Source organism: Euwallacea fornicatus, chromosome 24 (genome assembly GCF_040115645.1).
Source record: "Euwallacea fornicatus isolate EFF26 chromosome 24, ASM4011564v1, whole genome shotgun sequence".
Lineage (NCBI taxonomy): Eukaryota > Metazoa > Arthropoda > Insecta > Coleoptera > Curculionidae > Euwallacea > Euwallacea fornicatus.
In genome coordinates, this window is record NC_089564.1 from 164,822 (window position 1) to 192,305 (window position 27,484).

The window sequence follows — 27,484 nt, forward strand, 5'->3', positions numbered from 1 at the left end:
CTAAAGGAATTAGCTGCGATGATTATTTAGAATTGGAAATTTGTACAGTATAATTGGCTTTAGGTTGGTATTCGAATTTAAGCAAGGAGCTTTAAATTAAGTCTTTAAATTAACGGGTTTTAGTTGCCCGTTTGGTGAAGCAATATTGCGGTACTCTGCCTCAAATTGCAGCGATGTCGGAAATGCACAGCTTGACGTTCCCTACATTCTCTTCCTTTTAACCCTTTACAGCAACGAAATGTCAATAAAGCTTGAAAGCAATGTAATGTTATCTTTTGGAATACTCCGATAATGAAGAGTTCCGCTACTGAAGTTCGCATAGGTTAATTTTCTTACTTCGGTGTAATAATTATTCAGTTTGCTGTTATTACACCATTAAATTTTAAATATCGTTATTACGGTACGATTATTATGTGATACAATGCATGCGATATAAATTTATACAGAGTGCGCCATAGGAATCGAGTGTCTCTGAAATAATCATACAATCTTTAATTGTTATATACAGTGTGGTAATTTTAACTGGAATAAATTCGGTATTAACAAGGTATTTGATTTTTAGCAAAAATGTTTAACACGCTAATCTTTATTTCACCCAATAAACCTTTTGGTAGTACTCTGATGATACAAATGTCAACTTCTTAGCTGGGGTGACAGTTACCTTTAAAAATGTTAATGAGAAGGGGGTTCAAGTAATACTAAAAATTAATTGTATTTATACTTAAATTTTGTTTATTTACTTGTATTTTTTTATGAAATAGTTCTGAAATACCATAATAATCTGAGTATTTTTTCATTAAAAAATTCCGTTCATTTCGTTCCACAGAGAAAATAATTACTTCACATAAATTATAAAATTGCACATAATGCCTTACTTAACTGAATTTCATAAAATCGAAATTTTAATAATGATCGGATACGGCGACAGAATCCGATCAGAAAATAAGTTTTTAATTTATTTGTGATTTAAACAAAAATATCTTGATTTGCCACCCATTAATCAAGGGACTATAAGTAAAAAAAAAATAGAAATCATGGTTGTGTGAGAAATACCCCGAGCAATAGACCGCAAAAAATTGATGATGATACAAAATTTAACGCCTCTTGGCATTAGAAGAAAACCCAATTACACCAGCCTGACTGATAGTTTGTGAAAATTTAATCAATAATTCATCCGTTTTGAAAATATTGAAAAATGCAAATATTCCACCTTATAAAATGCAAATACATCAAGAACTGCTTGAGGATGATGACGATCGATGAACTGAATTTTGCGAAAGGACTATGAATGTAGTTCAGCAATTACAAATATCTATGGAATGGTTTTTGTTTAGCGATGAGACAACTTACATTAAATGAACATGTCAATAAAAAAAATTATCGATATTAATCTGCAATGAATCCTCATTGAATGAGAGAAGGTTACACGCAGTATCCTGAAAAAACAAATGTTTGGATGGGTATCGTAGGGAACCGAACATTAGGACCAATATTTTTTTATTAAAATTTAAATGGCTAACAATATCTGGAATTTCTTGAAGACGAACTAGTTCCTACATTATCTAATGTATTTCGTAGTAAAGTAAATCCAGACATGCCGGACGAACGGATTTGGTTACAACGAAATGGAGCACGTCCACGTTTTGTTTGGAATGTTCACTTATACATAGTGTTTCGTAAGTACGATACATAACTTCGAGAGCGTTTTCTTTCATCACAGAAACTCCGGTTCGTAAATTGTTAATCTCACATAAGATTGTTTCACGAGTGGAAAGGACAAAATAATTTGGATTAATGTCGAATCTGCAACAAAACTCATGTTGAACTGCAGCGACAGACTCATCATTCCTATCAAAACAATTATAAACGAACATTCGATGTTCTAACGTCCATGACGGATTCATGGTGGCAACAAAATTATAATAATAAAATGCTATGAGCCAAAGAATGAAATGCATGTTGGAGCACAACCCTTCTAAGGTAAATAGTCCCGTACTGCTCATTCGAAAAATGTTTGGTTCTCGCGACGCACCCTGTACTTTTGAGTAAACTTGGTAAGAGATAACTCAAGAAAAAAAATGAATTTGCAGAAACAAGAGAAACCTTATCTTGGGAAGGAAAAGCAGGGCAAAACGTCACCTGCTGGAAGAAATGACGTTAATGAAATTGTCAAAAAAGATACAGTAGAAACGTTAAATTACTAGAGGCAACAGATCAGGGCACAAGTCTAGTGAATGAGTCATTATGCTGAACATTAAACTTTAGGTATTTAGTGCCACTATGTTATAGTTGTGAAAATATCTACAAAAATCAGCACAATTAAGTGTAACTGGAATCAATTATAGATCCATAACTGCAAATACTAGAAAGAAAGGCTGCAATGTTTTGAAAATTTTAGAAAAGCAAACCAAGGCACACTTTAAGTCAGAGTTATACGATTTTTTCAAATTGCATGTAAATGTATGGAAATTCCAATAGAGAACATAGGTAACACCGCAACTTTTATATTTTCATTCTCTCAAGCAATTTTACGCGTCCGGGAAATAAGATTACAGACGAAACACTACACAGGATGTTTTTTTTCATGTGTCTACCATTGCTATCTCCGAAACGGTGAAAGTTACTACTTTGGTTAAATCAGACAAATGTGGTCCTTGTGGATAGAATTGCCACATTTCAATAGTTTTCTAGATATTTTAAAAATATGAAAATGGCCCATAATTTCAATGCCTCCTATTTCTTAAACTGTTTGTGACAGAAATGAATTTTAAATTACAAAGTTTCATAACTTTTTATTCTCTACAAAACGACACATCGAATGTCATTGTACAACTTTTAATAATTAATTAACCGTTAGTAGTACAAAGACGAATATTTTGCCGCTTTCTTAATTCCTACAGGCCTTTACTGTGTGACATTTCGGGGAAAAAGAGGGCACAAATTCCGAGCGGCACTTGAAATTGCACGCATCCATAAAATCTTTTCTACTGAAGGACAGAATTTGTCTACCGAACCAAAATATTCACTAAATTTTCTAAAATTTACGTTCTACGAATTTTCTTCCTTCCTTGTTGCCCCTTACTTTCTCATCTTGGTGATATTTCGTTTCTTCCTCCTCAACGGGTTCAGAATAAATCCGTATCGGCGGATATTCTGGATCCAGAGGTTGCCTCCTATATTGTGCTATTTGGTCGGCTCGATCTGCAGCGTCCCGCATATGTTGAAAACCATCTCCTAAATGTAACAGCTTGTCAAGGAAGTACTTGTTATTCCTGAAAATAAGATTGAAGTTCAATTTATCACAGTTGAGCGAACGCGTAAATATTATGAAATCACTGGTAGCGTGGTAGAAACACATCGCAAACTCTGTTTTAATTAAAATCTACTTCAAATGGCTCCAATCATAAAATTTAATTGGACTGCTCGCAATTTGAATGTATTTCTGCGAATGAAATCTGCGAAAATACCAGCTTAAGTGCAATTGTTGAAATTGAATGTTAAATCCATTATTTCCGATTAAATTAATTCGATCAGTGGGAAGTTACCACCACAGCGACCAAGAAACCAAATGAAGTGCAATGTGTCACTCTGTTGAGATTTTTTCGACATCACGTACCGTTTTGGGTGAAAAATAAGAGTTACGTTTTTAAGGAAAAATTCCAGTCAGATTGCATTAGATATTTCTGGGGTGATTTTTCAAAGTAATTATTTTTTTTGTCTGTAAATATTGCTCGCAACAAAAAATTTTTTAGGTGCTAAACAGGAAATTTCTGTGTAAAACTCGGTATTTCAAGTGGTGTTGATATTTCGGCAAAAATCCTAAATTTAAAAATCACCTAATGTGCCACGTGCTTAAATAACACCCACGGGGAGTTATTTAAGTACGCGGCCAAATTACAGAGGGTGATTCTGTAAGTGATTCTAACACGAAAAGTTTATATAAACGTAGGCCTGGCAGTACTTCGTTTTTGAGATACAGAAAGTCAAATTAAAAAAAAAAAACGTTTTTTGGGAAAATTTTAATAATCCCTAAGCCAGTTCTGTTGAAATTTGGAAGTGTTATTGTCATTACTGTTATTTATGCGTCACTTTGTTTCCTTTGGAAGCATGTATAGTTCTTCGTTTATAGAACTCCTTCCAACACTGAAAAATAATTAATCCAACGAATACGGTATTCATTTAATCAGATATGATAAGATGTACTCCAGGAACATTTCGATGTGTTCCACAGTTGATACGAAGGTAAGCTAATGCTTGTATTGAAGTGGGAAGATATTCTCAGCAACCGTTGTAAGTCTTGTATTACTTATTGTTAAATGTTTTTTTCTAAAAAAATAGCATATCATTTATTTAAGTGTACTTTTAATAAAGTGTTTTTCTCGTTTCATTGTTCATAAATTTCCACCGTTACCCCTGTGCTCGTAATACTAGTAGAAGACAAATGTTTTTTAGCTTAAAACATTCCTTTGTACTGCATTAAAAATTGCCACAAAGTTTCAACGTCATATAAGTTTCCGTCTTCTAGTTATTTAAGAGTTATCCTTTAAGATGTAGCAATAAAAAAAAGTTTACAACCTGCATCTTGAAAACAAAGCATTACCGGGACTCCTTTTATATAAACTTTTCGTTCTAGAATCACTTAAAGAACTACCTCTTCAAGTTTGGCTAAGTATTTCAATGTCATCCTGCATACTAGACTTAAAAGTCGAATTATTTAAATGCATGGTACACAATTGCAAAATACTTACTTCGAATTCGACAATTTTCTAGACAAAATCGTTTCCGCTACCATGTCACGATTGGTACTTTCTTCCAGGGGATTGGTTCCAACTACAAGTCCGGTCTTAGGGTGTGTCAGCGGCGCTCGATTGACGAAGGGCCATTGTTCATGAATGTCATCGAATTCTACATTTCTTCTATCAAGATCGTTCAGATATTCTAAATATTGATGTTCTGAAATGAAAAGGGAAAATGATATATGTATTGTGCAACTGGAAATATCTTCTGAGGGTCTATTATTATGAAGTCGATCAGTTAATTACCTCGATTTTCCGTTTTCTGAAGGTTATACTAACAAGGCTGACGTGTTTAGTGGGTTTTTAAAAGAAGTTTTCTCTAAGTTACCTAAGATTGTGCAGTAGTATTTTAATGAAAAATGCAATTTAATTTAAGTTTTCTGAAAGTCAAGCGTTGGCGTAAAATATTTATTCAAGCGAAGAAGGATTGGTAACAAGTTTCTGTAAGGAACTTAGACAAAAGAAAATATGGTCTCGTTCATGAAGGAAATTTAAAAAAGCTTATTTCCACGCGAATCTTTGTGGAAGTCGTTAAAAGTAATAATAACTAGTATTTTACAGGGCGGGTTAGATCTCAATGGGGAAATTTTTATCGGCGATAGAAGTCAGAAATATAAAAATGTAAGTTAATGGTAATTATGTTATTTAAAACTTCATTGTGCATGTCCAAAACGTTAAAGAGTCCATTTACAGCTCCTACAAGTTTTGAGATATTCAAGTCACATTTTGTACATATATGTAGGAGATATAATTTTAGAGCGTCCGTAATAATTAAGTTTTCCAAATGACGCCGATAATTCTCAGTGCGGTAATTTTTCCGTGATTAAACCCCCCTTTAGCACCCCAAGAGTTTATGTGGGGTCACACTAGCTAGAAATATTCTAAAATGCGACATCCTTACTTAATTTAGAAACGTGTTTGGCTCTCGAACTTGCGTTGTATCCATAATTGCTTACGAGCGTTTTGAGCAGGCAATGCATGATTTTATTTAATTCTTGATTATTGGCTTAAGTCGATGTATTTTTCATGTTTTCAAGTTTAATATTAGAAAGTTTTCAATTACTTCACGTTTTTAGATCACCAAGAGTAATAGTTTTTTACTCCAAAGCAGTAAAAATACAAAATTATATAGATATACATAAACTGAATTTAAATTTGTTCCAATTGGAGAACAAGTGATTCACTCCACTATGAATATTGCGGCAGCAGTAAATTTCCTGTTTTTTGCCTTATGAAACATATAATTATTTTTTGAACGGCTTTGTTTCCGACGTTGTGTAAAACGTAAGTAATACACTATCACCACGTAAATTATAAACTAAGCACAGGTGAGAAATAAACCTCGGACCCGTGAAAAACTACCGGCATATGATGACAAAGAAAATAAGTTAAAGCATTTATTAATTCAATTTCAAGCTGGCAACAACTGGACAAGGTATACTCAGGTTCATTCATCAGTTTTGAAATTTTTAGATATTAAAAATGGCCCAGAAAACATCTTGCCCTGTTTGAGATGGCGAGCAGTTTATTTGATTATAACCGTATGTATCACTTGAAATGGACAAAAAAGACATAATTTTAAAATTACACGTGCTCACTAATTAATTGTATTAACCCTCCACAGCCTTTCAACAAATAGTGGCAATAGAAAGTCATGCAAGCAGACGATAATACATAGTTTCGTATAAACCCTATAAAGGCTGAAAATGGATGTGGGTGTGGTAGTCATTGATTTTGTACTTTAAAGTAAATCCTCTTCAAGTTTCCGATGAAGCTGGTAATTACCAGTTTACTGGATCGGTAATTACCATCCCACAAATAATTAGCGTCAAGCTTTCGCTGCTTTGTTAATACAATTATTATGGATGCCATCCATGGTTTTCGACCTGAATTAATGCGAATGTATCTAAATAGCACTATATGGGACACATTTGATTAACTGTGATTGATGAATGTCTATTAGCTATGATGAATGGTGGGTTGTGTACTAATCTTGAGTTCAAAGCGTTTTGCCTGTCAAGTGAATGGCTCACAGTTTATTGTGAAAATCGAGGAAAACGGTATACAGAATGTCTCAAAATTAAACAGCTAAATGTTCAATAAAAATGTTACTAAATAGTTTGCTGCATAAACTAGTTTCTAAAAATCTCTCGTTACCGAATGACAGAAAGCCAAAGTTTCAAATACTTCATAGATCTTTAGTTTTTTTTTAGTTCATCCAACATCAAAGCAGAGTTGATGTCCATTCTGGGGAGTTTTGCTTCTTTGTTAACCACTGTAAAATATTGGGTGGCAAAGTTTAAATGCCGACGAACTCCGCAGTGATTGACTGAATGAGGTGATCACTCCAGAAATTGTGATGAAAATGTGCAAAACTCTACTGGAAGACCGTCGGCTAAAATTGCACGAGTTAGCAGGCATTATAGTCATTTCTAAAAGTACTGGACATCGCATTTTGATCAAACAATTGGATATGAGAAAGGTGTAAGCAAGATGGGGGCAACGATTACTCATTGAACCACCCACCCTATTCACCAAATTTAACCCCCTCAGATTATTTTCTATTTTCAAACTTGAAAAAATTGCTCGGTGGAAAGAGATTTGCCAATAATGAAGAGGTGGAGTCCGAAGTTGGTTTCGATGTTGAAACATTCGTAACCTCTTACTATAAACAGAAACATCACTGGAAAACATGTGTCAATCTCAAAGGAAAATATGTTGAGAAGTAATGTAATATTTTCCACATTTTTTTTTCTTTAAGTGCTAGATCGGGTACTTTCGGAACGATCCTCGTATTTCACAATAAATAAGCGTTTGTCAGGTTAAAATTGATGTTGGAAAATAATCAAACTGATCACATTACCCTGTCGTCGCTGATAAAAGTCAGGTTTCTATCACGATAAAAAACATGTTTTTATCGATCTCAGATCACTTTACTCGGTAGTGAATTTTTATGATTGGCTGAACATCTAAAATTTCCATGGAGAAATGGATTTGTCATGTGTAAACACCTTCAAGCAAATTGGCCATGTTCAGACTCGTGTTTCTTTTTTAATGAATCTAAGTCCTAATCCTTTTAATAACAAATATCAATAGGTATTCTTTTTTTAAAAATACATTTTAACTCTTGGGATCCCTTTTGCTGCATTCTTTTGCATCATCAAATTTTATGAATCTTGTGCAAATCTCCCGGGGTAATATACTTACCATTAACGTCGAGATTAAGTCCATGACGTTATGTACATAATGCCATTTTTGTACTAATTCGTTTTACGGTAACGTAATATTATTGAAACGTGGGACGTACACGTTTTTGCAAATATCGTATGTTTCACTTTAATCTTGTAATAAAATCATATATGTATTAACATTTGGTTTATCGATATAAAGGTATTCCACAATCATATTCTAATGGGCTGGCTCACTACTCGTCGTTATCTCGGACGGGAAACTCATGCGGATGCGAAGCGTGATGGTCCTGGAGTCACCTCTACTGATCCTGGTACTAGTCCTGGAACCATCCCTGCTTCGCATACACCTGTAATGTCGTTAGATGACTATGATGAGGCCACATGAGTCTCAAGAATATTCCTTTCCATATCATTTCCATGGAAGCTTGTTTAAAGTAGTGCAAAACGGTAGTTTCAGCGCTGCGGCATTTACTCCTTTTAGGGCCTGAATCAGGGTGTAGTAAATACTTAAAACACTAAACGTTCCTTGTATCGTCAAGTAACTGTTTTGGAAAACTGCAACAACTTTTTCGCTTTATTTTCTCACTCGAATTAATTTAGTTTCATCTCAACATCTGACATTTGGATGTAATAAAAAGAAGAGAGAACACATGAAAACGACGATAATTGACTAACATTATTCTACTTTGACCTTTCCCATGTGTAGAGGTGATTACTACAGAGGAAATAAAAAGAGAAACTAACTTCGTGTCAACTTGTCCAGTCCTTCTGGCTGCGATGCTAGTTCGTTTAAAGCAGAATGACTACACAAATCAGAGAAAACGGTCCATTAATCTTTTGTTAAAAACCACTGAAACTGATGTTAAAAATGAATTATATTAAAGTCAAAAATTACGACTACAACTCACGAATCTAAAATCCGGAAAGTTTTCCAAACTTTAAAGAAAATAAATGCCGGCCATTATTCCTATTCTAGATGGCCAGCATTGAAATCTCTGATACTAGAAGTGCTTAAATGTTTCAGAAATTAAAAGCTGCTTAAGTCCGTCGGTGAGGTGATCCGAAGGAGTAAACTTAAATTTGAATGCTTAATAATGTTTTCGGGGTTATTGCTAACGAGGCTGCCTAGCTGGGTGTGGGAGGGTCGAGGATTTGATATTTTGGGAGCAATTATGAAGGATTAGGCATTTTCATTATCATAGATTAGTTGAGAGATTAAGGAAAGCAGGAGCATAAGGAAGCCATTTATTGCTAAACTTTACGTTAGCAATGTTTACACTTAATTGTCTTAATATGTTACACGCGCAAATGTACGAGGGTAGTTCCGTGAATAGTCGATCTAACACTTGAAGAAAAAAAAAGAAAATATTACATTATTTCTCAACATCTCCTTTGCGATTGCCACATTTTTCTCAATGATGTTTTATACCCTGTTTATATTATAGTAAGAAGCTTTGAATGTGTCAAAATAGGCATTAACGTCGGACTTCACCTCTTCATTATTAGCAAATCCCTCTTCAAGTTTTGAAATAGAAAATAATCTGAGAAGGCTAAGTCTGGCGAATGGGATGGATGAGAAAAAAGTTGAAAACCAAATTGATTGATTGACTTTGACCATCCGATGACAGTAGTGTGTACTCGTGTGTTATCTTAATGAAACAATACTTTCTTTTTCGCCAAATGCGATCTCTTTTTTTAAATTACTTTGCTCAAACGTTGCAATAAATGTGTACAGGGTGTTCAGTTTTCAAATAAACAAAATTCCTCTGGACAAATAAATAAGAACGATTCAATTTGATTTTTACTAACCGCTCTTTTACAATTTTTGCTGTATGTTTCGGATCATTATCGTGCTGAAACTGTCATATTACAGGTAGGGTATTCTCTGCATATGGCAGCTTAATATTCTCAAGAATATCCCTATATATGTACATGTTCAAGATGCTCTCAATTTTGGTAATGGGTCCAACTCCATGTTCAGACATACACCCCCACAATTTAATATTGCCGTCACCATTCTTGATGATCATTGTAGTGTATTTTGAGTTAAATTCTGTGTTACGAAGTCGTTTCGCATAAATTCGACCATCGGAAACGAATCTGGTAATTTTTGTTTCGTCCGATCATAACACATGCTTCTATTGAGAACTTGACTATATAATATGAAGTTTTGCAAACTTCAACCGTGCAGTTCTATTCTATTTTGATGTCATGGGTTTTGTTGGAAACTCTTCCAAACAAACCTTCATTATTTAAACCTCTTCGTATTATTCTTATTGACACTGTGAGTGTTTGCTGGCTGAAGAGTTCTCTTTGCAGTTGAATAGACATTAATTTTGAATCTTTTTTTATAGTATTAATAAATGCCTATCAAATAGAGCTTTTTTTTTCTTTTTCTTCGTTGTATTATTGGATTTGCTAAAGTTTTATGGGCATTAAAATGTTTAACTGCATTTGTGACCATGGTTTTGGAATAATCTAAATTGTTAGCAATTTTTTAATAACTCCAAGTCTTTTTCACTAAAGACAAATTCAATTTTCGCAAAACCTGGAAGATAATGTTTTTTTCTATCCATTTTATGTTCTATTAAGTTATTTTGCACCCTACAGCATCATAAACTGATCAACAAATAATTTCTTTGAAAAGTATCTTATTTATTTGCCTAAAAAAATTTTGTTTATTTATTGCTTCGGTCTATAGCATTAATATAAAGAAATTATGTTGATTAAAAATAGATGTATTTTATTATAAACATAGCTGATCACACAATCATGTTTATTATTTTTGTTTTTAAGAAGTCTTACCGCTTTAAAGAGCATTTTTATTTTTATGGACACCACTATGTATTTCATCGATGGTTATAAATCGATGCAAAAACTGGGTTTTATTGCTGGGAAACTTTTCCAAACGTTTCTATGAAATATCCTCACGGCGCTGTTTTTCTTCAATTGTAAGTAATCGCTATACCCATCTTGCGCAAAGTTTTTTCCTATTTAATCGTTCGATTAAAATACGATGTCCAGTACTTTTTAAAATATCTATGTCTGTTAACTCGCACAATTTTAGCCGGCGGTGTTCTAATGCAATTTTGTGGATTTCCATCACAATTTCTGAAGTGGTCAGGTCTGGGTGTCATCAGGTCGATCACTGCGAAATTGGTCTAGGCAACTCGTACTACCCCGTTGAATCTCTGCGACTCAAAATTTTACAGTTGTTAACGGAGAACTAGGTACCCCCAGAGTAGGATCTAACTCCGCTTTAATGTTAAATAAACTAATACTATTCAATAAGCAAGTTTTTCAATGTTCATAAAACTTCTAAAAACGTTTATTAAACACGACCCCAAAATGAGCACCCTTAATCTTTACACATAAGCTTTTTAAGGTTGAATCTTTACAACATAGTAACACAATAGTCTTTACAATATAGTAAATTTTTAAGTAAAAAATCGTCATCTATACGTCGGGCTGGGTACTTCTGGGACTCTCCTCGTAGCTTCGTGTTCAACTCGGATGTGCATACCGCTGGGGCAATAAATTTACTACTTTTTCGTCTTAACAAATAAATAACTATTATAAATAATCTTTGTATAACTACATTGATGAAAGGTTTATAACTTAGGGCAAATTAATATATTAGATCTCTATGTTTTTGCAGTGGTATTTTACGTATTTTCAGAATCTGATAATGTAGCCGGGACAATGATGAATGAGGCATTTGGAACTCCAATGGAAGTAAATTCTCATTTCGATTTAAATTCAGGAAATACCAGCTTATCGAGCATATTATACTGTTTGGTGCATGGAATTGCAATGGATGGCGTGGTATTTGATCTTTGTTAACCGAAATGGTTTCGAAATGCATTAGCTGAAGTGGGATTTGTTGCGAATTTAAAGTAGGGAAAAAAGTAAAAAGGTTTTTCTTCGCCGAATTAGGATTTTGCCAAAGGCCTCCTTAGACAAGCGTTTGTATGGTTGCTTTCAGAAAGAAAGCTTGTGATGTCAGTCTTGAGAAAATTCAATGGGGTATACCGGGTTGTTCATTTAACTTGAGACAGGCAAATATATGTGCTACTATCAATTTTAGAGAAAAAAGTTTCAAATAAAAGGTGCTCGACATCGAAGGGGAAATAACATGCCGAAATCTCTACTAACTTATATGATGTTGTCAAGGTCATTTCCATGTCAACATTGTTTTCCCAAAAGGAAACTTATACTTTTCATTAATGGATATTAAACACAACTTAAAAATAAGTATTTTTTGAAAGAATTTTTTTTCATATGTTAAATTAATAAAGTTAGTCCCATTACGTTAATGAATATTAAAAGAAAAATCTGAGGGTCAATCGACAAATGTAGCAATACGTTCATAAATAATAATTAAAACAATTCTTTAGGATTATATTTTATTCATGATACCTTAACGGGAGAAAAATATTGTAACTTTATTTTGCAAGATTTGCTTTTATTGTTGAAAAATCTCACCTTTAGAGAGAAATTGTCTATGTGGCTACAACATGACGGATGTCCAGCACATTATTCACAAATTGTTCGCGATGTTTTACATCAAAAATTTACAGTCCTGTGGATCGGTAGAGGAAGTGCAGTGGCCAGATAGGTTACCACATTTGACAAGTTTTGACTCTGGCAAACTTTAAAGAAAAAAGTGTATATAAATATTCCTATTACCACCGAAAATATAAAGGAACGGATTAGAAATGGACGTCGAAGCATAGACAGTGAAACTTTAATTAGGACTTTTAATCCATTTTTAGCATGTATTGAGAAATGTATTAAGGGTAACGGCCACCATTTTGAGCATTTGTAAAAATAATACATATTTTTTAAGGTTAATTTGACGTATGAAAAAAAATGTTCCCTACAAAAGTTGCTTATTTTTAAATAGTACTTAATGGCCATTATTAAAAAGTATAGATTTCCATTTTAAATAACAAACGTGACCTTGAAATGACCTTAATGTTGTCATATAAATTAACAGGGATTTCAGCACCTTATTTCTCCTTCGATGTAGAGAAAATTTTATTTGAAACTTTTTTTTCTAAAATTGAATGTTGCCGAGACATTTCCCTGTCTCAAGTTAAATAGAATACACTGTATACATATATTTCTTACAAGCGTGAAATAGAGTGGCTTTATCCCATAATTTTTAGTACAGAATGAAATACTTTACAGTAGGGAAATCGGACTGACATATGTCAACTTCAAAAATTTTTAAGGTATATTGACATTGACAAGCGAGCGTAAAAGAATTTTATCGCACCTGTGCATATTAAGATTTTAATTCAATTTGAGAAAACAACGAATTAACCCACATGCCAATAAATTTTTTTACACACCCGCGTGATGTCAAGATTTCACTATCGTGCGTTAAGAGTGACTTTCTTTGGTTGTTATGTGGTGTACTATTTCGTTACACCATACTGTCATTTATAAAAGTGGTATAAAAACAAAACAATTTTAAAACTTTCTAGTTTTTGTATGAAAATTCATGGTACGCCGTTAGATCTTTTTTTTCACATACACTTACTCAGAGTTAGAAAGTACTCATAAACAAATTACCGAAATATGAAACATTTTTTTTTAAGGAAAAGTGATGTTACATCTGATACTTTATTTTCGAAAAAAATGAGATATTTTGACGTCAAAACCACAACATGCATTTTTTATTGTTGTGTGTGGTACTAATCTGTTACATTAGTACCATTATCAGTTAAATTTGGTAAGTATTGAGAATGAAATAATATTTCATTCTATTTTATTAAAGTTTTGTTGAAATAAATAATCCTATTTTTTAATCAAATTCCCATATAACCATAATAAATGGTTTATAGTATAGTTTTTCATCAATTTGGTCTAGTATTTTCAAATTTTCTTAGGCTAACGGTAATCTTCTTAATAAAAATTTAAAAATAACTTTTTGATATTTTATGAACATAAAGGGTGTCGTGTTTCTTCACGTTGCAGTGAATCTGAATTTATATTCCTTTAGGATCAGCCAATACGAGATGCTTTTAAGACATTAGCGTTAAGTACGTTCCATCGATACAAGCCACAGTTGTTTCGATACAAGAATTAATTGGCCCTTGGTGACAAAAGTTTGGGACTATCGAACCATTCGGCATGTAATAGAGTTTCAGTCAATTTGTTCCAACAAATTCTAATTAATTTAATACGTATTTTGGGAATTAACATAATAAACGTACGATTGAGATTTGTTTAGCATTTATTAACACTTGTTTTCCGAAAAAAACAATTATGTCTTGTTTTTCACTAACATCTGGGCTGTCTCGTTTTCACATCACCTAACTCTATTTATTTTAAAGCAGACGTTATAAACAGTTCTTAACGGACGATGGCCGTTGAGAGTTCCTAATGGACACGGATCGTTAAGGTTGAAAGCACCCATACAAATGCGCATATTTATTAAATAATTTACTGCTATATTATTTATGTAGAGACTTGCAACTTTGAACAGATCAATGTAACATTCGAAAAATGTAACCTAAAGTAACCTGAACCACTGATGTTAAAATTAGACAGTTTAAGTTTAAAAATTATGGTATTTATTATTATTATTTTAAAATTAATAGTTATGAGATAACTTGAGCAATGAATAGCATAGATTTCTATTAAATTACCTCAATGATGATATTATCGATGCTGATATTCTTATATCTGAAAGCAAGGCTGGGGGATTTTAGTCGCTATTCGTCTTTTCAGATCTAGAGCGCTGATGTAAAATTTTATCTTTTCCGAAAACGTGAGGAAAGGGGACCTCATGGACGGCCGGCGGTCATGAGGTTTAATGAGGAAGTCTTCCGTTTAAAGACGAACGTTTCCAGTTTTTCAATGAGATCGCCCCATAGTCAACCGAATAAGAAAGGCTGAATCAGTAACGTTCCAAATTCGAAATTTATTAATTTTTTATTTTTCAATTTCTAGAATGTCTAGTATATGACAAGACTTGGTCCAGTGGTACATCTGGAGGTATTTCTCAATGCGTAGAGTTCTGTACATTTTTTTTAGTATCCCGTGCCTTTGATCTTTAGTAATATAGGGACAATAAGCTCTTCACCAAAAAGATGCATTGAGGCCTGCGAAATGTCGTTGAAGAGAACATCGTCCAAACTTATTTTTCCCTATTTAATAATTTCCCGAGAGGTCCCATTTAAGAGGCGTAAAAGAGGCTTGAAAGTTTGGATGTAAAAATCGACGAAATGTTAAATGCGTGTTCGTCCGAATCGGTTTGTTTTTGCTGTGGTGGAATGCATCTTCGAGGAACGAACAAAAAATCTATAGCGAAGTTTCGTGTAATTTTTATACAGAGCAAGTTATATATTTATGATTTTTCACTTTCGAGGTACCTCTCTGGTCCGTTTATCACGTTTTACCTCGTAAATCCCAAACGGTAGGACCGAGAAAATTAAAAAAGTTCTTGAATATGTTCCATACATGTCTGTGTAACTTTGAAAAAAAAAACAAGTTTATGCGATGAAATTTAAAATCATGGTGACTTTTTTAATTTTTCTTTGCTAAGTTTGACTGTTAAAGTTAGAAATTGGGATCAATTTTTCCAGGCTTTATATACAAGTTTTACCAAAACATATCAATAATATGTTTCATTTTTATTTACAGCAGAGTTAGGGATGGAAACATGACATATTGCCTCTTGCATATTATTATAGATATTAGCATTCATTTTAACATTATACAAGGTGATTAATTAACAATCGGACAATTGAAATTTGGAGATACTACATGTCAAATGGTGACGATTGAATGAACTATACCTTATTCCTAAGTTCATAGTTTCTAATATACACAGGGTACGGAAAGTTAAAATTTTAATACATTTTCTTGTAATTGTTCTGAAAATATTTAGATTAGAGACTTGAAAATTTGTAAATTTATGTATTTAGATGACGAATTATGTGTTTTAGAAAATGAAAAGATACCTGGATTGATTCGCTTTTAAATTTTCGTATTATCACATTTAAGCATAGTATTCGTTAAATAAATTTTTGTTGAAAACGGATCGAGATATCGAAAGGAGGCGAAAATTCATAATTAATGGAAAAATGATTGCTCTTTCAGATTTTGAACCAAATTTCATGTTGGACGTAGAGGGTAAAAAGTTATTAACTATAAATTCTGTAAAATTGGCTATAAGTTTTTAAATCTCTAACCTAGCTATTTTCAGAATAATAGCAAAAAAATTAATTAACATATTAACTTTCAATAATCTGTATATACCCGAAACGATCAACTCTCAGCTAAGTTGTATTTTCCCCAATCGACACCGTTTGACTTTTATCTCAACTTCCAGGTGTCTCATTGTTATTAAAAGACCCTGTATATGGACGACAACGGATGATTGTCACGCTGAGCAACCACTGTTAAATAAGACAGGAATTATTTCCCAATTCTAATCTAAAAATGATTATCAACTAATGCTAATAAAATACAACTTTATTACCAGGCATCTTAGATTGATGGCCCTGATTATGGATTTAATGAAAATAATAAACACATATTTGCATATGCCGCTGTCTAGTATTAATAAAGAGAAAATTAAATTGTTTCGAACGTTTACTCTAGTTGGTAGAATTAACTACCAAATTAAGCCGAAGGGAGAAATCCCTAATTTGACTGGACAAGTTGGTAAATATGCGCATAATAATCGAGGGACCAGAATGGAACGCTCGCAGAAAAGATGGATTAGCCATTTATGTGGAAATGCGGGACATCAATACAATATATGAAGAGTCTACGTATGTTAATCCTAAATCTTTGGGCTTCAAATTTTTCAATGGAAAAAGAAGGAGCAAGTCCTCAATATCTGAAGTTGAATAAATTTACATTACACGACGCCTGATTGAAATTGATTCTGAAGAATCCTGCTTCTGTATTAGTTAATATGATAGGTTTCATACTTTAACGAATGACAGTTTCTTTTAACTACTCAGGCCTCGCCAATATTCCCAAGGACATAGTCCTCCAAGCACTAACAGTGTCAAAAACTTCTTTTGCTTTTAGTTATATAGGGTGTCCCACGATAGAGTTTAGAGTAAATATCTCACAACCTTGTAGGAATTTTAAAAAAGGTTTTATAGACATACAATGTTCTGTTGAGGCTACAAATTGAAGACATAGGAAAATACATAGGATAGCACATAAAAGTATGATGGAAAAAATTTGCAATTTTTTAAATTCTTCACTCTGTATATTTTCACATATTTGAGTTCCTAGTCAATATTTCGCACATTTCAGTTGAGTATTAAAGAAATCCATTTTTCCACTTACAAAAAATAAAACCCAGACTAAAAAAAAATATTCATTATCTCATAAGGAAAACGGTATTTAAATGTGTTCAAATTGTCCTCCTGGAGACTTTAAGCATGCTTCCAATTGACGAAGTCGTTTCTTAGCACGGCAAGTTCATGTCTCCAAAATTACTTCGGCACATTTGATGAACAATTTATTTCAGAAAACCCTACAGAAAGAAATTCAGTAGCGTCCGGCTTTCCTTGCTTATAAAATACCTAATTCTATCCGATAAGTGACGAAAATGACTTCTTCGAAAGAACACATTTTTTTTTAAAGCATTAATAATTTCCCAACCTTTTGATTTTGAGTATATAGTACATCATATACTGTAATAAATGTGCTTAGACTTCGACTAGAAACTCAAATATGCGAAAATATACAGAGTGTACCATTCAAAAACTTGTAAGTGCCTTCCAGTATAGCCTTATGCTCCACTTTATATATTTTATTATCACTTCGATTTGTAGTCCCTACATAACCCTACATTTTTCTATTAAAACCCCTTTTAAAATTTCTACATGATGTGGGATATTTTCCGCAAGCTCTACCGAGGGACACCATATATACTATTAATAGTTATCAAAATAATAAATTAGCCGATTAATATTTTAGGGTTCTCTTTTGAAACATTTTAACCTTTGTGTGCTTTTGATGTTTTTTCCTTATGCATTGAAATATTTGAGAATTTTATGAATACAGACCTACAGGATTATTGTTCGATTTCAAAAACCTCATCGTTTTGAAAAAGGTTCGAACATCTTTCGAAACAGAGTTTTTTCGATTATGTAGATAGATAATAATGTGTCGAAGATAAGGATGACAAAAGCAGTTCATACATTGTCTTTTCCATCAATATTTATTAATTATTCTAAATACATTAGAGGAAAACAGATCCTGAAATGAAAATTATTCAGTTATAAATATCGCTGACGTTAAAGACCAAAACAACTGGGGCTTACGACTTATATTGTTTCAGTTATTTAATATTTTTTAGAATAACAATTATCATACTGATTCATGTCCTAAAAAAACCAAAAGATATGTACCTTATGTCTATGCGTTGACCTACTATAATTCCCTATAGATACACTCACTACGCCTTTACCCCCTACAATGTCACTATCGGTTTATCAATAAGTTCCCTATTTTGCAGATGTTTCTTAGTTCTAATTTGCTCGCAATTAATCAACGTCTTTCCTTGCTGACCCTAATTGGACACCATGTAGAACTTTATGGAACATTAATCAAGATGTTGAATAATATTGAGGAAAGACGAAACTGCTGTATAGAGAGGAGACTTGCGATGGTTGGCATTATTTTCCTAAAACTTCGTTTCTTCACAAGTTTTCTGAATTCCGTTTTAAAACTGTTCGCAGTAATTTGCGATGATCAAGATCAGTCAATAAAAATTAATTTAAATGGAATAAATTTAGTAAATTCGCTTTCCAGATAAGTATAAGCATGTCAATCCCAAAGACGGGGAAGTTTGACTAACAGACACGGGGTAAATAGATTCGACAATAAAGGTTCAAATAAGTCAATGTAATAGTTCATTAACCTATATTATGAAACAAATTGTTAAAATTAAATGTATACATACATTGTAGCCTCTTAGTACCACCACCAACCTGTAGAAAAGGACAAGTTAACTTTATATCACAGGAGTTAACTGTTAATCTAATCTGAACAAACGCAAGAATAAATCCACCTGAATTGTTGTTTTTAAGCATTAACAACACCTTCATCTGTTTTGACTTGCTTAATGATTTTCGTCAGAAAGAATGATTAGGATCATCTTGTTACATTGATATCAATTAATTTGATCAACACAAAATCGTTAACTTTTAGATTACGGTCCGGCTCATCAAAAGTTTCAGGTCTAATAACTCCTGTAAAACTTTCAGGATTAGTATCATCACTGCTAAATTCTTCCACATCCTCTATTTTAAATTCAATTAGTCGAACCCGCTTTGCCCTTCTCTTAGATGTTTTATTTTCAGTTTCTCCATATTCCTTCTCTCTTATTGTCTTTTTTTCCACTTCAAGTGCATCCTTAGTTGATGTATGGGTAAGAATACCTGTTGTCATTTTTTAGTGTTTAGCTGTCTTCATCCAGTTGGTACTTGACGAAATGGTCTAGTAATTTCCAATGACATCATCCAAGATATCAATGTAGATGGACCTATTTTTACTGTCGTTATACTTAGCTCATTTACTAAAGGATCTTCGATTGATTTACGTATCTCATTATAGAGCCCATTGACATTTGTGCTTTTAGTAATTTATTTATTCAGACGCGGCTGATATGTCGCATTACAAGGCAGGCACCCATGGTTTACAACAATCAAACATTTGAACGGACAAATTCCTGACATCTGAAAACCATTTATAATATTGACTTGAGTTGCAGGTGATGGCAAAATTATATGAATAATTCGAGATATATTATAAATATGGATAGTTTTTCCTGGACTATTTCTCATGTAGGAAACAAAAGCAGTATTAATGTATTTTTTTAATGGTTCATACACTCCTATACAGAGGTTGAAGTTTCTGTCTACAGTGAGGAAGAAATGATAGCACACCAACGCCAATGCTGTTAAGGAAATTCAAAACGTTGAGGTATAATTCAGTCAAGCTGCATAACATGTAGTTATGGTATTTTAAATGGAAGTCGAGTAATATTATTTGCTATTCGGATTTTGCTTAAAGTGCTCAATACATTTCAGATAGATAAGTATATTCCACATAACTGCAACACTTCTTAGAAAATTTTTTATTTTTTAAATTTGACGAAATAATAGTCAAATTCGGCAGATGTAACAGTTGTGCAACTATTGAACAGTAGTTCTAAATCAACAGCAACAAAAGTGACATCACCTCCCATATATTTAAAGGGTAGTATGGTACTTCGCAGAAAGTAGTAAAGTTTCTGAACACTGTCGACTCTACACATCTCGTTGCTGCATGCAACTTACGTTGCAAAAATGCCGAAGGTTACTAAACACGCTAGGAACTTGAAACGTAACATGCCACGGAAAATTTATTTTATACAAAGGCATTGTAAAAATGCTTAAAACAAATTTCTACAGGTCCTCCATTTGGAAATACGCATCTCTCTCTCGTATAAAATAGTTATTGTCGAGAACTTTTACTTGCCGCAATATTATCTATCAAATTCTTTCTGATTTGACGTCGACTTCCACTTCAACTTTATCTTCAATGTATCCCCATAAAAATGTATCCCACCAGTATTAAATCTGGACTATAAGCAATCCAACAATCATTTCAATTTTCTCAATCCAAAAAGGAAACATGTTATTTAAGTAATTTCTGACTAATCTAGTATCATGCATTGAAATTCTGTATTGGTGCCAAATTAGGTGGTTAATGTTAATTCTCTATGTATCGTTTGGGAAACCATCGATAACATTTTTCATGATATTTAAACAGTTAATGGCACTAAGATTTTCGCCATACAAAACTAGACCGAGCACCTTATTATTCAAGGATCTCTTTCAAACATGGAGTGTTTGTTTATAATAAAGTATACAATTTATTTGGTTGGGTAAATGAAGGTTAGTATAATTCCATTAGGCCAAGTTTATTTTCTGAATCAAACTGTTGGAATCAAAGAGGATTCATCTGTTGATGTCCTGACAAAAAATTATCCGAGCTTCTCTACTATTGTCGTTTAACTATTGCACCTCTTGGCACGTGTAAGGGGGGTCTTTATATTTTTCATATTTTTTCAAAGTTCTTTGTATTTTCGAATATATTGTCCCAGTGATGAAAATATTATTTACATTATATTTAGGTAAACTATAAATTAGAAATTACTTTCTATGAATTTCCAACATTTTTGGTTCCAACAAAACATTGTGGGGAGCACCATCTTGTTGTAATAAAAAAAATTTATATTCATTTTGTATAACAGGTGAGGCAAATGCTTGTTGTGGTTGTAATCCGTACGGTAAATTCGTAAACCCGTCAGTGGTCAAATTGTCATCGTAAATCTATGGACCAATAATCGTATTGTCAAATAAATCAACACATATTCCTTGTCCGAAACGTGTTTGTGGTCGATATCCTCGTGGATTTTTAGTAGTCCAGACATGTTCAGGTTAGACGTTTTTTGCAAAAACATTTTTTTTATTTTCATCAAACTGTAAGACTAAAACTTAAAATGCGGTACAACATCGAAGTCCGAATAAAAGCAAAATTCCAAAATATAAAAATTCAAGGTGGATTTATAAGAAAAAACAAAGTTGATGATGGTTCTTGAAAATCAAAACGTCAGAATTCAAATATAAGATAGTAGCTACGCTATAGGAGAGGAAAAGCTGTAATGATAAAAATGTTAATGATTTTGAATTACCTCGGTAAATTAGCTGTTGTGAAATGCGCCTTAACACGCGTTAACCGACCGGTAGTCATTCATTACTTCATCATTTTGAAAAAATCACAATTCTTTGAATAGGTATTGAGTTAGTATTGAATATACGTATATACCACTCTATATGAAATATATTGACAATTTTACGTAAAATCCAAATCACAAATAAAATAATGCGGTTTGCATTTCAAATATCATAACTTCGTGTCGAATGGTTTTCCTGAAACACATTACATATTAAAAAACCCATCGTAGGGCATCAAAATCTTCAACTTTAGGTTGCATACAAGAACTTTCGCATTTAACGTTATTTAATAAAGTGAATAGCTGATCAAATAAGAATGAGAAGAAATTTAATCAACCACCCTGCGCATGGGGTAACTAGTATTGGAAACAGCGTCACAACATGACTTTTCACACTAGTAAGACTTTGTGTTAATATCTTTTATTGCAAGAGCCACTGGGGTTTCTTTAACTTCAAAAGCGATTAAAGTTAAAGCTGCGGATAGAGTCTTATGTATATATCTGAGTGACTTCGTAATTGAAATACCAATTTTGCATTTATGTGCATTATGTTTTTTTAATATTGTATGAACATACACTACAATGGCAATATCATAGTCTCTGGCATTTCATAACACCTCTTCTCAGTGTTCATATAGTAAATAGTAGGCATTATTAGTATTTTCTGTGATTATTAATATATAATTAATAATAATAAATAACAACAACGTGATTCCGACAGTCCGTGAATGATCAATTATCGTTTTTGGTATGCCTCGCTATCGGACAATATTAACTTGATAAAACTAGTAAAGAAAACTAAGATTGCCATTCAATTCATACAATTCAAAGTTCTGTGCTAGTTTCTTATTGTCTAAATTTAAAGGCAAACTTGCAATATTAATTCTGTACCGAATTTAAATCTGTTACGAACCACTAAAGTTTTAATGAAGTTGATAGGTCTTCATCAGGGAACTTTAGTACTACACATACAGAGGTGTGGGCGTTTTTTTACCCACTCCATAGAGTTTATATGCTCACAAGTGACTATTTTACATATATTAAATGTAGAGATAGTAAAGTTGGTTCTCTCGCATTTGTGACATCATGACTGATAATATGTAAATCATTTGTGTGGGTAGTCCGTCCTGCTGGGAGAATATTTGCAGAAATAGGCGGAAAGTGCCTCGTTTCAAATCGAATTACACAGAAATATTAAAAAATTAATTTAAGTGAAAGTTTGACAGATACTTGTTTTCAAAAAAAAAACAAAATCAGTTTTGGCGGCATATTATCAAACCGCCCCTGATAGACAGAGACGGTAATCTTGAATCTCGAAAAATTTGTAAAAGTGAGCAACTTACCGTTCAAGATTTTCGAATCGGCCTCTTTAATAGAACACCAAAGACAAACAAGGCCGATGCCTATTATAAATGGAAATTTCATCGTGGTTCGCACTTTTTTCACTCCATATGTTTTCAGATCATCTCCATTTTCTCGACTGATCAATAAAGTACGCGGCATGCCATTGGTCGGTGCCAGTGACGTCACTGGGAAAAGCTCCGTTTTCCCGACGGTCTTAGGGAAGGTTTTTCATTGACTAAACCAAATAGCGAAAACACTGAACGGATATCTGGTTGCGAGCCATGCGCTTGATGGAAATACGAGGGCTTCTGCATTAGTGGATATGTGGGGGCGGCTTTTCCTGCAATCTCCTCCAACCAAGCAACTCTAAAGGTCACGCATTAAACTGTTGCATTTTCGATAAGGCTTTATAGACGGGGGGGAAAAGTTAATGGGCTGTCACTGCTGTTATGGAGACGACGTATTAACGTTGATGGACATGCCTTTTTCCATTGAATTGCCATTGATTTCTTAATAGAATCGTTGAGCTATTAAGTCAGGCTCGTTTATTGTCCGATTGATGGATGTGTATCGACATTACGTGAAGAATTGCAATGAACTTGGAGAGCAAATAGGCAAACGCACGTTCGAGCGTGTTTTCGGAACCACCTGTAGAGATGCAAATGTGAGTATGTACGATACCAAAATTTACATTCGCACGTCCATGCACATTGATGTAGAAAGCTTCATTTTTTAGCTAATGCGGTTAATACATTTCCTGTGTTGCAGTTCTTAATTTCACAGAATTTATTCTTCTTTAAGATTATAAGAATAATACCAGAATTACCCGACCTGACATTTAAAGAAAGACATTTTTTTTTATTTCTGTTATTTCTCAATATTGTCCGTTTTGAGATTGGCACATTTATCCCCAACGATGTTCGATAGCTTCGATACTTTGTTTATAGTAAAATGCTAGGAATATTTCAAAATCGGCGTTAATCTCGTACTCCACCTCTTCATTATTGGCAACTTTTTTAATAGAGCCATTTTCTCAAGTTTCGAAATAGAAAACAATCTGAGGGGTTAAATCCGGTCCACAAGGTGAGTGAGCAAAAAGTGAGAAACCAAGTTGATGATGTTGGCCATTGCGACGACGAAAGTGCGAATTGGTGCGTTGTTTTGATTGAAAAACATTTTCTTTCCGACAAGTGCGGTCGTGTATTTTTCACTCACAGGCTGCAGTAAATTTGTATATTATTATCGGTTTATTGTTTTTAATAGTCAATAAAAAGTTATCTCATGTGCGTCCGAAAAAGCTGTCGGTATCATCTGTCCTGCAGATAGAACGGTTTTCATTTTCTCTGGACCCGATTTTCCCCTTTGAGTCTGTTGTTTTGCCTGCTCTTTCGTTTCAGATGTAACATAATGAAGCTATGCTTCATCCATGGATATGAATTGGTGCAAAAACTGAGCTTTATTGTTGTAAAATTTTGCCAAACATTTCCTGGAAACATCTTTACGGCGCTGATTTTGTTCAGTTGTGAGTAATTGTGGCACCCATCTTGCATACTGCTGTCTCATATTCAACTGTTTGATTAAAATACTATGTCCAGTACTTTTTGGAATGCCTATGATGTTTGCTAACTCGCGCAATTTAATTTGGTTTTTCCAGTACCGTTTTCGGAAACTCGAAAACTGTTGGAATTTCGACTTTAAATAAGAGTACCTTTTTTATGTTAATATATTTAAATTTAACATTTTTCCTATAAAATCGACAATAAAGTCAAGTACAATAAAAGTGTAGATACATTTTAAGGCCTGTCCCCCTGTATTACTCGCCCCTAAAAAAATTCAACAATTTCTTTACAAAGACTCAGAAAGAGCACAAAAATATATAATAACGTACAAAATCTCATTTATTTATCTGAAAACGTTCTGAAAATGTTAATAAAAAATCAACCTCAAGAACAAACCTGTCACACCCTATATGTCGAAAATAAACCGCATTTCAATATGTTTGTCAAGTTTTCATATTTTTGGATCTACAGTAGTAGGATACATGGTCAAATTCATGGCACCATGTTCAGGGACACCTTGTATAGAGCGACTAAAATTTGTCCTTTTCCCACAACTTCAATATTAATAATATTATCCTATTTAATGATAAATTTAATACTATAATATCAGACATCATCAAAGATTGAGGCTATACAGCACGTAGGCAATTAAACGATACTCTAAAAATAAAACTATATGTTGATAGGTAATGGTGATCTAACAGGTTTAGACGATGAAATTCATACTTTTTAAATCATGATATCTAGGACTAAACAAAAATCGTACAGGTAAAATTGATGTGAGGTCTTCAAGTTCACTCATGAGTACACCTAAAAGATGAAAATGTTGGCAAAAAGCTGAAATCCATTGCTTACTTGCGTTATCCTAGTTTTCAAACGCCTGGTAACTTTGCCAGTAATGTAATTTCCACAGAAAGAACGAAATCAGAACAGAGAATTGATAGATTTCTCTAATCCCATTGACTTCTCTTGCTGGCAAAGTGATTGGATGGCTATTGTTCCACATCGAATTTTATGCGAAAGAAAGTACAAGCAAGAATACAAAAAACAGCCTATCATAAAACCATTCATATAACAATTTTGTAGACAAAACGACCGACGAAGTCAATACTCAGTATTGCAGTGTTTATTTTAATGAAGAAAAGCGGTAGGTTTTGTTAAAATTTAAGATTTATGAAGTTGAAAGTGAAGTCGACTAATCCAATTGACACTTTCGCTTTCACGAACTCTTTCAACCAATACCTATCGCTCATGCGTGCAACGTTGAAGCTAGCTTACAATATTACAATTATTCAAAACTTCTCATAATAAATACAGATATGATAACATAAAATAATAATAATAATAAATGAGTTCATTAAAAATGAACAATAAATTTCAGGATTGTATGTATGAATGAGGTTTGGGAGGTAAGAAGCACGGATACATGTAGGGCTCGTTTTTGCCATTATTATTTGAGGAATGTCAGATTTACCAGGGAAGGAATACACTGATATAACATGCATCTTTTTTTAAAGTAACTGCATAACTGCGCACGCAAGGAAAAATTCGAGAGGAAAATAATGAGGGTGACGCACGTTAGTGTTTGTTTTGGACGTTTCTACCTTAGCGACGCTCTTCAATACAGAAACCAATCAACACTTCAGGTTTTAAATGTACTCGTATGAATGAAACAACAAAGCGACAGAACATTCCACAATAGACAGCTCTTTGGCGTCACTGCCAGGGAACATTCTATTCTTTTTCAAAAGTTTTAACGACCTGAGCGGTAAACTCGAATTCAAAGGGTAGTTGAGAGGCTTCCTCACATAATTGTTTGAAGAGCTGATGTTACGGGAAAACGTCATCAATTTCCACACTTTTTACTTAAACCTGGTAGAATAGAAGTGTTTCATTTCGTATGCAATGCGGCGTCGGTTGATAAATTATCAGTCATTTAAATTTGATTGTGCTTTTCATGACACAAATTTAGTGGCGGTAAAGGTTTCGCTAGCCTGGAAGCTAATTTAATAGCAAATCTGAGGACTTGGAAATACATTATCATGCTTATTACTAAAACCAGACCACAGAAGTTCTGGGGTTTACTTAATTATTTGAATATGTGACTCTCGATCATTTTTCTAAATATCCCTATTAAGGCAGATTAAATGTAGCAATTTTTTTTACCAATAATGAAAACAGAAATTTAACAATAAGGGTTGCTGCAGTATCTACCATGGGATTAAAAACCCTGGAATTGATAAATGACCCAACAAGATTCACGCGGAGGAAACAGCAAATTTGCATTATGAATTTCAGCCCAGGCACGCACACCCTCAGAGCCGTTGTGACCTATAAAAGTCACACCAGCTTAACGTTAGCAGAGACACATCTTTTTAAATTTTATCTGCAATGAGGTGACGAAATAGCTTTGTTCTAATCTACATTTTCAGTGAACAAATTTCTATGTAATGCATACATTTCCTGGAATTAAAGTACCTTCCACCAATGCCGTCTCATTGGCGCCTTACCCTACGAGGAATAGATTATCAATCTATAAAGCGGAAAAACGAATTCAATGGGAATTTAATTTTTCTTTGTTCAAAAAACCCCTCTGGCGTTTAATAAAAAGATACAAAATCTTTTCCCAACGCAATAGAAAAAAACTGTTATTTTATTCGGGAAGATAAAACTCAAAGCTCGTTAAGCGCCCACTCGCTCAATCAGATAATCACTTTCACTCGATTAAGCGACGGGATCAATTTGGAATTGCATATTTCAATGGGATTGTCGAAAAAAAAATGTGATTGATAGTAAAATATCTGCTTTTTGTAGGAAATTTAAAGG

General features: G+C 33.4%; 1 protein-coding gene across 2 annotated transcripts in view; it reads right to left on the reverse strand.

The window, feature by feature from the left end:
- The window catches only part of LOC136346701 (uncharacterized), a 43,985-nt gene extending 20,617 nt beyond the window's left edge, over positions 1-23,368 (reverse strand). For both annotated transcript variants that reach the window (XM_066296062.1, XM_066296063.1), the window contains exons 1-3: positions 23,099-23,368; positions 4,749-4,953; positions 3,083-3,272 (exon numbers count right to left, since the gene is read on the reverse strand). In XM_066296062.1, the coding sequence (XP_066152159.1) occupies positions 3,083-3,272; positions 4,749-4,953; positions 23,099-23,258 (555 nt within the window). In that variant the 5' untranslated portion in view covers positions 23,259-23,368. The remainder of the gene's footprint in view (positions 1-3,082; positions 3,273-4,748; positions 4,954-23,098) is intronic.
- Positions 23,369-27,484: the final 4,116 nt, after the last annotated feature.